The sequence below is a fragment of the Danio rerio genome, chromosome 23, assembly GCF_052040795.2.
Source record: "Danio rerio strain M-AB ecotype USA chromosome 23, GRCz13ab, whole genome shotgun sequence".
NCBI lineage: Eukaryota > Metazoa > Chordata > Actinopteri > Cypriniformes > Danionidae > Danio > Danio rerio.
The window spans coordinates 4040001-4056015 of NC_141043.1; the positions used below are offsets into that span (position 1 = coordinate 4040001).

The 16015-nt window shown below is 40.1% G+C and overlaps 2 protein-coding genes across 3 annotated transcripts in view; both read left to right on the forward strand.

The window, feature by feature from the left end:
* Nucleotides 1-16015, forward strand: part of b4galt5 (beta-1,4-galactosyltransferase 5) — a 59308-nt gene that overhangs the window by 19402 nt on the left and 23891 nt on the right. Inside the window, 3 exon segments of the mRNA NM_001045332.2 lie at nt 11776-11895; nt 14323-14436; nt 15181-15308. Of these exon segments, the coding sequence (NP_001038797.2) occupies nt 11776-11895; nt 14323-14436; nt 15181-15308 (362 nt within the window).
* Nucleotides 2035-16015, forward strand: part of raf1a (Raf-1 proto-oncogene, serine/threonine kinase a) — a 778989-nt gene continuing 765008 nt past the window's right edge. Inside the window, exon 1 of one of the 2 annotated variants that reach the window (XM_087305095.1) lies at nt 2035-2225. The gene's annotated coding sequence lies outside the window, so the exon portion shown is untranslated. The remainder of the gene's footprint in view (nt 2226-16015) is intronic. The other variant, XM_087305097.1, reaches the window with a different exon arrangement.

Consider the following 16015-nt stretch of genomic DNA (forward strand, 5'->3'; position numbering starts at 1 on the left):
AATGACTCTTTTTGGTTACAATTTACTCAGACATTAGGTTATTTATAATATCCTTTACAACAAGGAAGCTAATTCTTGACATTCAATATTAGCCCTGTGAAGTTTTCCAATATTTCCCAAATGACTTTTAACAAAGCAAAGGAAGTGCATTGGTTATTTTAAATGTTACTCCATGCTGCAGCTGATGACCCATATTGTGAGTTTAAAAAAGTTGTGTGTTGTGCAGTCTGAAACTAAGAGCAGAGGTGTTTGTGGCCGATATACCAGTGTGGGCGTTTGCAAAGATGGTGTACAGTGTCGCTCTCATTTGCCTGCTGCTGTTGCTCAGAAAAACATGAGGAAGGTCTGGAAATACAGGCTCAGCCAGTGAATCTGATCAAAAAGTTCATGTAGGAAGTTACCATTTAATATAGCTTGGACCTGCTACTTTGACCAGCTGCTAAAGTGAAATGCTGCAGTCATCGTAAATAAAACAGAAGCACATGCAGCATGCAGTATAAAGCCATTGAAGTTTATAGCACCATGTCAGGAAACTGACAAGGAAATGTGTGAGGCGAAAGCAATGACTAGGTTTATAAACCAACCATATCTCATAAACTAAAAATACATGTAAAGTGTCCTGTTATGCTCTTTTGGATGCTCCCTTTAATGCTGTTCGTTAATGTAAACGCTTGGCAAAGTTTCTAAGATCATAGTATATTTATTTTTTGTCATGACAACTCTCAGAAAGATTTAGTACGGTAATGAATATGCATATGGTAATGTTGATGTGTTTGGTCTTGGCGGAATAGATCTGCTATGCTGCTGCTGCTTTGATTTTTATGGCTGAGCAGTAATGTGTGTATTTATATAGCGCATTTACCGTTTATGGTCATACACCCAAAGCGCTTCACAATCATGAGAGGAAGGTCTCTCTACACCACCACCACCACGAGTGTGCAGCATCCACTTGCATGTTGCGACGGCAACCACAGGACAATGACGCCAGTGCGCACACCACACACCAACTATATGTGGAGTGGAGAGAATTCAGCCAGTTCAGTAGATGATTGGGAGGCCATGATGAGTAAGGGCTGATGGAGTAAATTTGGCCAGGACACCAGGGTTACACCCCTACTCTTTACGAGAAGTTCCATGGGATTTTTAATGACCACAGAGAGTCAAGACCTCAGTTTAACGTCTCATCCCCCCTTCACTTTACTGGGGCATTAGGACTCGCACAAACCACAGATTGACGTCCTGCTGGCCTCTCTCTAACACTACTTTCAACAGAAACCTAGTTTTCTCATGTGTTCTCGCCTCCAACTACTGACCAGGGTCAGCCCTGCTTAGCTTCAGCGAGTAACCAGTCCTAGGCTGCAGGGTGATATGGCTCTGGCAAGTACCGAGACATGCTATTGCTAGTATATTCACAGAAATGCAATCTGAGAACACACTGCTGCTGCAAACATAATATATATGAACCCCCATAGCAGATCTAAACTCAGGTGGAGCTGGGGTGGAGGAGGGTCTCCAAAAAACACACCAATATTTCTAGCGTGAAACAAAATTGTGCCATTTAACATGCTAAGTAAGCTCATTAGCTGCTGAGGCAACATTAACCAATCACTTGTGCCATGTAGTTGATGACATAGGAATAGATAATGGCTGTTTCTCAATTCCAAGAACGCAGAGAACAGACTTGTGTTCTTGTGGAGAGCGGTCTTGCCAGGTGTCCTCGGAAGAACGAACTCAGGAGACCGCGAGGGCAGAGAACGCGTCCTTTGAGAAATGGGATGCTGCGTTCTTCCTGATGGTCACATGACCTTCACGCGTTTTAAATGGAAATTATTTAAACATTACAGCACTCATACAACGATTTATTGTTTTTCCCCTTTTCAAAATATATACTTTGCATAAAAGCATTATAAATATACTCTGCACAATATAAATAAAACACATTTTAATACAAATTTTAGTAAACAAACACCCTTAATGTGTTTATTCCTTTATTAAGATATTCATGGTAATGTTTACTTTCACCGTTTCATTTAGGGAAACTCCTGAGGTAAATAAGTGATATCTTTGAACTTTAATAATAAATCTAAATAAAATGCTGCACTTCCCACCTCCAGTCGCAATGACTTCTGGGACTTCCAGAGCGAGTTCGGTGCTCAAGTCTGCATCAGTGCGTCCTCGATATCAAGATCACATCCGGGAAGTTTCACGCCTCCTCCGTACTTGCGGTCTTGATTATTGGAACTGAACTTAGGCAGCTGATGATGACGTTGCACGAGAACACGAGGACGCAAGACCGCTGAAGAACGCATATTGAGAAACAGCCAATGTGTGACCTGTCAGTTTGTGCGAGCATATAGTTTCACGACCAAACTTTAAATGTTTTTGCCTCCCAAACAAAGTGATTCTGAAACAAATTCCTGCACAAAACTAGTTTTGTAAATAATCTGAGTGACGTAACGGTTGGATCAGTCAGCGATTTGATTTACCTTAAATCAGTGGTTCTTAAACTTTTTTCACCAAGTACCACCTCAGAAAAAAATAGGCCCAGTAAAGCAGCTACAACTCTGCATAGTTAAAAAAACGTGACAGATTACCTCAGAAGCATAGGCTATATGTCATATATAGCATATTATATACATAATTTTTGATAAATTTTGAAATATATGTAGCATGTACATGACATATTTCATTCCTTCGTGTACCACTAGAAGGAAGTCCGCGTACCATTAGTGGTACACGTACCACAGTTTGAGAACCACTGCCTTAAATCATTCAATTGTGTCTCTCCAGCAACTGCACACAACAAACAAACAAGGGAAAAACAGACTAAGAATCATTCACTTGTTTCCCATTTGTACAAAATAGCTAACTCTTTTTCTCCAATGAATATTAGAACCATAAACAGATCTCAGTAATCAAAGCAAAGTTTATCTGGACCACAAAATCGCCTTTGCTTGGCTCCAGGAACAGGGTTGAGCATCACTGCAGTAAAGGATGAATAAGTGTTCATTTTTTAATGAACTATCCCTTTAACTATACTGATTTTAACAGCCTACTAAATTCATTTGTATTTCTAGTGCTATGTAGATTGTGTTAAAGCTGCTAATATTTTCATAATATTTCAAATTGCGGGACATAGTCAGCATATCAGGCCGGCAGGAGAGTAGTGTAGAATGCTGGTGTAGTTCTAGATCAGGGGTGTCCAAACTCAGTCCTGGAGGGACGGTGTCCTGCACTGCAAAAAATGCTTTTCTTGCTTAGATTTTTTGTCTTATTTCTAGTCTAAATATAAAAAAATTCCTAAATCAAGAAGAATTTTCTAGACAACCAAAACACATTGTCTCGTTTTGAGAAATATTATGCCAATATTAAGTGAGTTTTTCCTTAAAACAAGCAAAATAATCTGCCAATGGGGTGAGCAAAATAATCTTACGTCAAAAGAAAAAACAAGATTATTTAGCTTGTTTTAAGGAAAAACTCATTTAATATTGGCATATTATTTCTCAAAACAAGACCATATGTTTTGCTTGTCTAGAAAATGCTTGTTGATATAAGAAATTTTAGATATTTAGACTAGAAACAAGACAAAAAATCTAAAGAAGAAAAGCATTTTTTGCAGTGTGGAGAGTTTAGCTCCAATCCTAACCAAACACACCTGAACCAGCTAATCTATCTCGATATACTGGAAACTTCCGGGCAGGTGTGTTGAAGCAAGTTGGAGCTAAAGTCAGCAGGACACCGGCCCTCCAGGACCGAGGTTGGACACCCCTGTTCTAGATAAATTAAAACTGATTCAGTTCAATTCAACTGTCTCTGTTGAGAGACACCAGCATACATTCATCAAACATCTGTCTTCATGGTATCCAGTGTTCAGAGCAGGCTGTGAGGTTAACAAAAGGATATCACTGACTGGTCATTAAAGCTGATTTATTATGACTCTGTCGGCAAGGACCTGCCGCCATGACGACAGTATCAACAGAGATCCACGTTGCTGTAACAACACGGCAGACGTCTCATCTGCTTGGCAAGAGACATTGTGTTTAATTAGCGGTGCGCCCCTCGACGCCTCCATCTGGCCTGCAAATAAATCGTGTTGTGTATACATTACAGCAGACAAACCTAAACACGGTATAAAGCAAGACCAACGCAAGAACAACGAGAGCCCTAATTGAGGTCCTCAACTTAAGCATCTAGTCAAGAGGAGGAGGATGCGAGAGACAAGGGGCCCTATCATACACCCGGCGCAGTGTGGCGCAAAACGCGGCGCAATAGTCTTTTGGTAGTTTCAGCTTGGCGCAAGAGTCGTTTTGAGGCGCTACGCTGTTCAAATAGCAAATGCATTAGCGCTCATTTGTGCGCCCATAAGCGTTCTGGTCTAAAAAGGAAGGCGTTCTGAGGCGGACCGCTGGCGCGTTGCTATTTTGAGAAACTAAAATAGATTTTTCTTTAGACCAAAACAAACCCGGTCTAAACTCCGGCACAGAGTTGCACCTCGCTTACACACTGCTTAATACACACAAGAGAGCAATAGGCAAATATCTTTACATTTAAAAAAAATGTAAATATTAAGGATATTTATAGGATATAATAAGAATAGATATAGAATATAAATATAAAGGATTAAAATATTACAAAACATATTATTTTCTAGCCTATATAAATATGAAAAATCACTGCTTTTATGTCTTCTTCATCTCGGGAGGCTTTTTCAGTTCATTCATAACAATTTGCTTTTGTATAATGTTATTATTATTAGCAGTATTATTTATTATATGCATATTTATATTTGTTTTATTAAAAACAAGCTTAGATTTGCCCACCTGTCAGGTTTTAGACCATATGGGGCACAGCATGTGTTTTAGGATATAACTCAGGTGTTTGAGCACATTTTGTTATTATTGTTCATTTATTCATTTGCTGGAAATTAGAACTGAATTTAGAAATAGTTTTGAAACGAATATTTGCGCTTAACAAACTAAATTATTTATTTATAGACTAATTGATGTCTGTGCGTAAAGGTTTCCCTATCCAAGAGCGAATGTGAAAGTAGATCCATTATCTCTCATTCTCACGCAGTAGATGCTCTGTTTAACAGTTTTCTGTTAAAAATTGTTAACTGTTTGCTTGTGAAATGCTCATTTTGTCCACTTAGACTTACTTTGCGTCCTGTAAATAGCGAATGCGCTCTTGGCGCGACGCAGCTGGCTCTTAAAGGGAATGGGAGATGAGACTCTGATTGGTTTATTCTCAAAACACACCTATAACTCATTAAGAAAATAAACTCAACCCTTTTAGACCATGCGCCACAGCGCAAGGCAGGTTTCCCATCCTTAAATTAGCAAAAACGCGTCCTGACACGCCCTGAAAGCGTTTGCGCACTGCGTTTTGCGCTCTGCGCATGGACCGTCAAAATAGAGCTCAAGATGTTTAAAATGATCTGACCAATGGGGTGGCGCAGTAGGTAGCACAATCGCCTCACAGCAAGAAGGTCACTGGTTCGAGCCTCAGTACATTTGAACATTTGACATACGATTATGTTGTTAAACTCGTAGCAGTGCGATATGGCTGTATAGACACAACGCACATCTCCCTCTATTGCTGATATACAGCCATATTGCACTGCTACTGGTGTGATATTGCTCATATTTAAAATCTCTACTTTTAAATGAACCAACTACATTAGCCGTGTCTGTCATGTGTTAAGCGCTCTCAGCCATCATCTGAATGAATAACTGTAGTGCTTCCACCAACTGTAGTGCAACTGTAGCGGCCGGTCACTAAACTCTAAACATGAGCATAGTACACAAGAACATTGCCTCAGCAGCCATAATCATTTTCACTTTTCATGTGAGCGTTATTACTGAGGGACTGGTATGTGTGCGTGAGTGTGTGCGCCTGTGTATGTGTGTGTAAAAGTCCACTGATACCTTATGAGCACCCCATGACTGGCCTTCATGTGATCTGCTGTACAGCTCACATAAGATCAATGCTTGCATATGTTTCTGAGTTTTTTTTTTTGATGAACCCTTTCCACAAGCCTGTTATGATGCGTTTAACGATCTTTAGCATCTTAAATCCTTAAAAGTTTTAAAAATTTAGAGTTTATGTGTGTATTTTATCATCTTTGCTTTAAATGAGAAAATTACTGCTTGTGCAAGGGGTTTCGAATGCAGCATCTATGGGACAGGACAGTAAATTTGACTTTATCATCTCCTTTGGCTGCCGTCATCAGATGTATAAATATATGATCGTAATTAATAAGATTGTCAAATATAAATATATATATATATATATATATATATATATATATATATATATATATATATATATATATATATATATATATATACATACACATACATACATACATACATACAAACACACACACACATAAATATATATAAATTTATTAATCCGGGCTCGCCACTGCGGAATGAACCGGCAACTTATCCAGCACGTTTTTACAAAGGGGATGCCCTTCCAGCCGCAACGCATCTCTGGGAAACACCCATACACTCTCATTCACACACACTACGGACAATTTAGCCTACCCAATTCACTTGTGGACTTGTGGGAGAAACCGGAGCACCCAGAGGAAACCCATGCAAACACGAGAGAACATGCAAACTCCACACAAAAATGCCAACTGACCCAGCTGAGGCATCTTGTCTCTCTCATTATCCTCCGCTTGACTAGATGCTTAAGTTGAGGTCTACAATTAAGGCTCTGTGTTGGTCTTGCTTTCAAAGTAAATTTTAAGATTGGATCAAGTGAAAGAAATATGGGTTCTGGTTTTCACCTGTTTTATTCAATGCGCCTTAGAGCAATAAAATGAAGCCCCTATAGGCAAACTTAATTTACCTAAGTAGATTTTTACTTTGCAGCAGCAGTTTTCATGTCATGTGACCACAATTATAATGAATGATCCGTTATAATCTAATGATCATTTTCTGAATGATTTCTGAATGATCAGCTGACACTGAACACTTTAATGATGATACTGTGAAGTCAGCTTTTTCAGGAATCCTCTAAAAACACACATTAAACACTGTTGTAATATGTGCAACTTTGATTTTTACATTATTTTATATCTAATTTATCAGTTGCAGGGAAACATTTTAAACATTTTTATCACCCCAAACCATAATAGCCATGAGTATTTACATTTCCAGCAGTGATCGTCTTAATACGCGTGTCTGGACTGAGCGGGCTCTTGAAGGCTTTAAATCAGAAGCCAGCAGCGGCAGCTTCAGGATCATGTGGTCTGGGCTTACTCCAGTCACAAGGCTCTTTATGGCCGTCTGGGGGTTGAAGTGCTGGCGCTCTGCTGACAGGACGCGACAGGGTTCACGTCAGGAGAAATCAATGAAAGCAGACCAATTACCCCTCATAATGTAATAAACCGCATGTGCTGATAATAGTCATATAACTCCGCACAATATTGAATGCAATTTTATCACATTACACTAATGTTTAGCTAAGAGGTTGAGTCAAGGTACATGAGATACGCCGTGAGAAAATCAGATTTACAAAGATTTATACTGGTTCAAACTGGTTTATTAAAAATTAATTTCCATCTTACAAGTTCAGGTTCTATATGTTCCCATAATGTTCCCTACCACTAAATGATATTATATTACTTTTTGAATGGTCTTAGAATATTTGAAACATCCGTTTTTTTAAACAATGTACTAACAATGGCTCTCATTAAGTGAAGTTTAGTTTTAAACTAATTTCGAGAGGAGCATGTGCTCATGATTGACCCAGCTGGTCCACATTAACTAATTATGATCCTTCAATCAAAGGATCCCAAATCACTATATATATATCCTCATTTCCTTTCTACAACTATCTTCGTCTGGAAGAAACCCCCCTCCTCCCCTTCTTCCTCCTTTATCCAGAATGGGCGGCACGGTGGCCCAGTGACTAGCACTGTTGCCTCACAGCAAGAATACCAATGGTGTTGGGTCCTCGCTGAGCCATCTGGTATTTCTGTGTGGAGTTTGCATGTTCTCCCCGTGTCCGCGTGGGTTTCCCCCGGGTTCCCCGGTTTCCTCCCACCATCCAAATGTGCTCTATATTATAGATAAAACAAGCCTAAACCTTTTTTATAATGTCTTACTCTCAGGAAGTTCGCCTTGGCCTCAGCAGCGGGGGAGTTTGAGATAGACCTGAGCTCAATCTCCACTCGCCCTGCAAAGGGGGGGAGCCCTGGGCTCGAGGATCCCTTGAGCTCAGGGCTCTCTCCCGGGACAGCATGCCAAACAAGCTATGTATAAATCATGAGCTAAGTGTGAACTCTTGAAGTAATAATTGTGTATGATTTCACATTTATACAGACATTTAAAGTTCTCACAAAAACTTTCCACCTAATTCAGAAGATGTGCATACACTCAGCCCCGTGCAGAGACTATCCAGGGGGCATATGCAGGAGGAAATTTTTGAAGGGTGGGAGGGGGTGGGGGTGTTGGAGAGCAGGTGATTGGGTCTGGTTGTCGCTAACTGAACCTCGGCTCAGTTGGCGTTTCTGTGTGGAGTTTGCATGCTCTCCCTGCGTTCGCGCGGGTTTCCCCTACAGTCCAAAGACATGCAGTATAGGTGAATTGGGTAGGCAATCAGTGTGTGTGTGTGTGTTTCCCAGAGATGGGTTGCGGCTGGAAGGGCATCTGCTGTGTAAAAACGCGCTGGATAAGTTGGCAGTTCATTCCGCTGTGGCGACCCCGGATTAATAAAGGGACTAAGAAAATTATTGTTTGCTAATATTTGATGACAGCTCCAGAAGAACATACTTAGTAATTTGGGATTATTTTGTTTGGGGGGGATTTTATGGTGGGCATATCTTATATTTTCACATCTCGATGTTGACAGATAACATCTTAAGACCCAAGGTGCTTTTTTACATGCATTTTTTTTTATTTCTCTTTGCTATTTGGGCTTATTGGAAGTATCATCTATTGATATGATGTCCTTTTAGAGAAAAATGTTGTCCATATATGTGGACTCGTGGTCCGAATTTACATAAAACGCTTTTCCCCGAATTTTTTTATGCATATTTAACATAGAATTATTGACTATCGGAGACTAAAAACTAAATATTTTCCCCTTTTGGACAGTTAAAAATACAGTTTGGGACATTTCATATGCTGCAAAACAGTTGCAGGATGACGCTGTATGTCTCTAACAAAATAAAAAAACATTCAAACTATTTTAAACAGCCACTTCAGAGCTAAAATGTGCTGTTCACTTAGAGGACTGCTTATCTGTAACTGATTCTGAATAAACATTCTTTATAGTTTTCACCAGTGTATCATTTTGCTATGACACATGTAGAAGGAATGAATGACTCCCACACTGTATGATTGGATAATAATCGGAGACTATGAAAAGCATTCCTAAGATTCCTCCTCTATGTGTGTGTGTGTGTGTGTGTGTGCGTGCATCTGACTTAATGGCAGCTCATGTATGTTGTGGAGATACACTGTAAAAAAAATGCAGGGCTCCACACTATTCACTTATGTTCTCCCAACACAAACCTATTAGGTTAACTTAACAAATGTAAGTGAATTGAACACAAAGCAATTAAGTTGTCCTCAAAAAATCTCAAGAACTGTGTGGTTTCAGCTCATTTTAAATAAGCAGTTTGAACAAGCAGAAAAATCTACATTTATTTCAGTGTATCTCTCAAAAGACGAGGCAGTGGTGCAGTAGGTAGTGCTGTCGCCTCACAGCAAGAAGGTCGCTGGTTCGAACCTCGGCTCAGTTGGCGTTTCTGTGAGGAGTTTGCATGTTCTCCCTGCTTTCGCATGGGTTTCCTCCGGGTGCTTTGGTTTCCCGCATTGTCAAAAGACATGCGGTACAGGTGAATTGGGTAGGCTAAATTATCTGTAGTCTATGAGTGTGTGTGTGTGAATGTGTGTGTGGTGGTTTCCCAGAAATGGGTTGTGGCTGGAAGGGCATCCACTGCGTAAAAACTTGCTGGATAAGTTGGCGGTTCATTCCGCTGTGGCGACCCCGGATTAATAAAGGGACTAAGCCGACAAGAAAATGAATCAATGAATGTATCTCTCAAATTGAAAGGGTTAAATGAGCTCAACGTGGACAAACCTGTTGTAGCAAGTGTGTGTGTGTAAAAAAAAAAAGGATGTTCAAACGGAGATGAGCTTTATAAATTTTAACCACATGCTCTTACGGCGTGATAATTATTCCAGTGTTCGCTGCCATGAAAAGAGGTTTGCGGTCATGTGCAGTAAATGGGTGTAGTTTAAGGGGAATAGTTGTAAATCTTTTCTAGAAACACACACGCATTCACTGACTTTGAGTGTGAGCATGAGGAAATGCGGTTTATCTTTGGGGCAGTCCTGCCTACCATAAAGAGCCATTGTTTTCTGCTCTATCAGCATGGCCTTGTGACTGCACAGGACTCACACACACACACACACACACACACACACACACACACACACACACACACACACACACACACACACACACACACACACACACATTCTCCTTAGTGAAGGACAGACTCTAGTATCATGACACATCACATTTGATGTCACTGATGCTAGAAACTAATGTCTTAAAATAAGGATGTTCTTGTGTGTGAAATCTCTTGATTGTGCAATAACACACGCTTTCTCAATGGCACCACTATGCTAATAGATTTGTTAGGCTTTATCTTCTACACTTATCAGCAAGACTATATGGTTACACTTTATTTTTAGGTAAGGTGGTTACAGAGAAATGATTCATTTGACTGCCGTGCCATTCATGCATTCATTTGCACTCGGCTTAGTCCCTGATTATCAGGGGTCGCCACAGTGGAATGAACCGCCAACTATTCCAGCATATGTTTTACTCGCGGATGCCCTTCCAGCCCTGTACTGGGAAACACCCTTGCATTTGCACACGCACTCATACACTACAGCCAATTTAGTGAATTCAATTCACCTATAGACCATTTTGAGGGATGTAAACAATAACATCGATCCTAACATAGGATGGGTGTTATGTACCCTGTGTGCATCTGGTGTTCACCTGCTGTGCTTTGCATTTTGACGGAGCGTTGTGTGCGCCTGCAGTTGCATGTCTGTCAACATTGGGATGTGAAAATATATAAACTGAATGTTTTGAGGATTGCAGGAGGGGTGATGGCAGAAATGTCAATGGAATGGAAGAGAATCCTGCCATTTTTATTTTTATTTAAAGTGTTTTCATGTATAAATAAAATAAAAGCACAGAATAGATTCACAATAAACAGCAAGAGGTGTCCCTTGGTAATTCTGCAGTATGGGTTTGTGTTTAGGGAGGATCGCCTCTTAAATGTTTATTGCCACCCTTCATAGAAAGATTAAAAATATAAGAGAAATACAGAAAAATACCTTTATAGGATGATAGCAGGATAGAATTGTAAAATGCGGGAAAATCCCGGGAAAAAACGGGAGGGATGACAGGTATGGAGTTGTAAAAGTTTAAGTTTAAGACATGTCCAAACTTAGTCCTGGAGGGCCGGTGTCCTGCAAAGTTTAGTTCCAACCCCAATCAGACACACCTGGGCTAGCTAATCAACTCCGCTTTCTAGAACCTTCCTTCCAGGTGTGTTGAGGCAAGTTGGAGCTAAAATCTTTAGGACCCCGGCCCTCCAGGACCGAGTTTGGACACCCCTTATTTCCTTCATGTTGACCCAACACAAATCACTTGTGTGTAACCCAGAAGTGTTTGACAGTGTGTAGTTATTCTGCTTTTAATAACCCGCCTCTCTCTCTTTCTCATCAGTTAATGAGTACCTGTTCATGGTTCAGGCCCGTGGAATCCAGATCCGTGAGAATGTGAGGAATATGGGGGCTCAGGTTCTGGAGCAGGTGGTCCGCAGTGCTTACAGCATCAACGGCACAGGTACGACACACTGATTTATTCCCATCATTGTTGAACAGGAAACACCACTCACCTTCCTTCCCATTAAAGGCATCCTGTCAGCAGCACTACCACATCCTCAGGAAATCCATGCTCATTCATTAAGTCAGGATTTAAGCTGGCTCCATTTAGCCGGTGGTGTAAAATACTTAACTTACCTTCAAAGTAGTTTTAAAGAGCCCCTATTATGGGTTTTTGTAAATGACCCTCCATGTAGTGTGTATCACAGCTCTAAGTGAAGTGAAATATCCAGCTTAAATCTGAAAGTGTTTAAAACTATTGATTTATTAATAAAAGAGTCGACTCCTACTTCGAATGAATCGTCTTGATAACGAATCTAACGTTTTGGCGTGACGTCAATACAAAACTCAAGCCTCGCCCAATTGTTGCGCATACAAACCCAGGAAAAATTGAAACCCCGCCCACAAACACTGTTGCAAAGGAAAAGAGGAAGACAAACACTCTAGCAGATCCCGGCTGAATCAAGTCATGAAGACGTTGTGCTCTTATTAGCTGGATATTATTGGAAGTGTGAGGGGGAAAGTTAATGTTATTTTCTCCACCCAAAGATTAAACTGTGAGGAGTCAGTGGTTGAGGTTTATTTTTACAAAAATACCTCAGCATTATAGCCCCAGCCTTGTGCTGTTACTGTCATTCTTCTGACGAAAGCTTAAGCATATCTACATGCTTACAACTGAGTATTCATCGCCCGTTTGGTAAAGGACGGATCAAAAAAGACTATTGATTTGTGGGAGCTCGACCGGAACTTTATCAGTACACAGTTCATGGACCTGTTTCTTCCTCCATTTCAGAAGTGTAAGCAAGAGCGATTAAGTTTTGTTACTTGTAACCGCTTGTACTCTATCTGGTTAACTCTTTATTTTCTTATATCGTGTCTAATGCCACGTTGAAAACGCACCGTGTGCTGCTTTGTTTACGGATTTAAATGCGTTTGTGGGCTTGTGTTCCACTGCCGTTTGTCGTTGCTATAGCCATCATCAGCTGTTCCTACACAAGTGCGGCGGTCAAGGTTTAAAATAGTTCATTATAGGGGGTGGTTGAAATTACAAGAGTTTTACAGGATAAAAACAAAACGGGAGGGTGGCGAGAGATGGGTCTGAGATACGTGAGACTCCCGGGGAAAAAAACAGGAGTGTTGGCAGGTATGCTCACATATACACTCTGCACTCTGACTACTTCAGTATTGTTGATAAGCCGTGGTGTCATGGCCACTCTCAAAACATGACCTTTTTTAATGTATAATAGGGGCTCTTTAAAAATGTGTACTTTTTTTGGAGTACATTTTTGTGCTTATCTGTAAACACTACCTGTTAAGTAGAATAATCAGTTCTGTGATTCCTGTCCATTTAAATGACACATAGGCAGTGCAAATAGTGGAAGCATTAAAGCTTTTAAAGCATTATAAGTGTCCTAGAAGAAGCTAAATCATTACAGCCAACAAGCAAGAGAGTGTTTAGATGATGATGATGAGGAAGATGTCCACTGTATGAGGACTGAAATCACCAAATGGCCTTAAACAGTCTCTAAACGCACTACAGAATGTTACGTTTTCACACAAACTTCATGTATTCTGTCAGTGCTGCAGGACCTTGGTTTGTGGCGCCACCTGCTGAATGCTCATAGCTTATTAATCAGGGGTCAAAGGTCATAGTCTAAGGGTTTATACAGTTGAAAGTAGAAGTATACATACACTCTAAAAAAGGAACATAACCATTTTTTTTAAATGTCTGATGTAAAGTTGAGTCACATTAACAGCTGAATTTTTTTAAATGGTTAAGTGCCTTTCAATAGAGTTTATGTAAACTTCTGATTTCAACTGTATATCAACAGTGTTCTCACATTAAATTAATCCTACATTTTGAATGTATTTCCCATGAATGTTAAACAATTTACACTTAGAAACACTCTTAAAAGGAAGCGACACTGATGTAAGCTACATGTTTAATATGCAGGGTATAAGGTGTAATTTTTGTCAAGCAACTGTACTTTTACTTGAGTATGAAGATTCAGTGCTCTTTTCACCACTTTCACTTTCCAGCATACTTTGCAATACAAAATAAAATTTCAATAAGGTGTAAGACACAGGAGTCAAACTCAGTTCCTGAAGGGCCACAGCTCTGCACAGTTTAGCTTTAATCTTAATTAAACACGCCTGATCAAACTAATTAGGTCCTTTAGGCTTGTTTGAAACCTACAGATAAGGGTTGGAAATAATCTCTGCCCTCCAGGATCTAAGTTTAACACTCCTGATATTAGAGGAATACACTTTTTCATGAATAAACTCATCGCTTTTAGTATCTCCCATGCGATATTTTTGTTTAAACCACACAAAATGTAGTATGTTGTGGTGTTCTAATACAGGAATGTTTGATTCTGTCATTTTCTAGACTACACCTATGAGTTTAACTTCAGCGAGACAGACGCGTCCCCCACTCCTTTTCTCCCGGAGGGCTTCACGTATAAGCCTGAGCAGGTCTGCCCGGAGAAGCTGCCCTCCATGAGTAAGTGCTTATGCTTCGGCTCTGTTCACACTACAGGCTTCTGCTGTGGAGGAATGTGAAATTCAGCAGTTATATATGCGATATTCAGTCATGACATATGAAATAAAAAAAACTATGGATACTGGAAGCCTGTGCTGGCATTTCTCCTGCGGTGTTGCTGTCAGTGTGTGAAGAGTGGGAGAAGAGGGTTGCATTGACAATCCAACACAACGGGCAGCACACTGAACACATTTTATAAGTGGTCAGAAACTTGTAAATAACTCATGAAAGAATAAAGTTGTGTTAAAATCAAACACATCATTGTTTTTCTTGTGAAATTCCCAATGAGTTTGATGTGTCACATGACTTTCTTCCTATTGAATAAAACAAAAGTTGCATCCAAGATGGCCGACTTCAAAATGGCCACCATGGTCACCACCCATCTTGAAAAGTTTACCCCCTCACATATACTAGTGTGCCACAAGCAGGACATTAATATCACCAACCATTCCTATTTTATTAAGGTGTATCCATATAAATGGCCCACCCTGTACAAGTTTCTTGGCTGGCCGCTTATGATCTGACCACTAGCAGGTCATGGTTTGTGAATCAGAATCTTCTGGTTGTGCTTTTAACAGTAGACAGTGTTGTACATGTTGAAGATCCAGAACTAAATGTTAAGAAACCCACAAGGAAGTGTGTTTTCACACCCTGTAATACCAATGCTGTTACAATCAACGTGAGAAATCTGTCTTCTGTCTGCAGAGGGCCGGCTGAAGGTGAACATGAGTGAGATCGCTCTAGACGAGGTGGAGAAACTGCTGAAGCTAAATGATCCGGGTCTGTCAGTCGGAGGCCACTGGAAACCCCATGACTGTCGCCCACGCTGGAAGGTGAGTGACACGCTTCCTGCTGGTTTAAATGACACACATTTCCTGCAGTTTGTTCTACTTCAGAAGTGTTGTGGTCTAAAAGCTACAGAAATCAGCCTGTTTGTTGCAAGAAGTCCAGTTATCATTGGGGTTACACCAAGCACGATAAATATAAAGATAAGGATATACAGTCGACACAATTATAAAAATAGTTCTGAATGAAAAACAACATCAGAGCTATAACAAAACATTTCAAAACATTTTTTCCCAGCTAATAAAGGATAAAATTGAAACATAAAACCAACCATCAAGGATTTCAGGGACAACACATACACTTAATACATAAATACACTTCCCTGAACATCTGCACATTGACATCCCCTATACAGTCTTATTCCAAAATAGATTCAATTGAATTATTTCCTCAACATTCTACACACAATCCCCCATAATAACAATGTGAGAAAAGAGTTTTTGAAATTGTTGCAAATTTATTAAAAATAAAAAAGCTGAAAAATCACATGTACATCAGTGTTTACAGCCTTTGCTCAATACTGTGTTGATGCCCCTTTGGCAGCGATTACAGCCTCAAGTCTTTCTGAATATGATCACACAAGCTTGGCACACCTGTCTTTGGGAGTTTTTGCCCATTCCTCTTTACAGTCCCTCTCAAGCTCTATCAGGTTGGATGGGAGGCGACGGTGTACAGCCATTTTCAGATCTCTCCT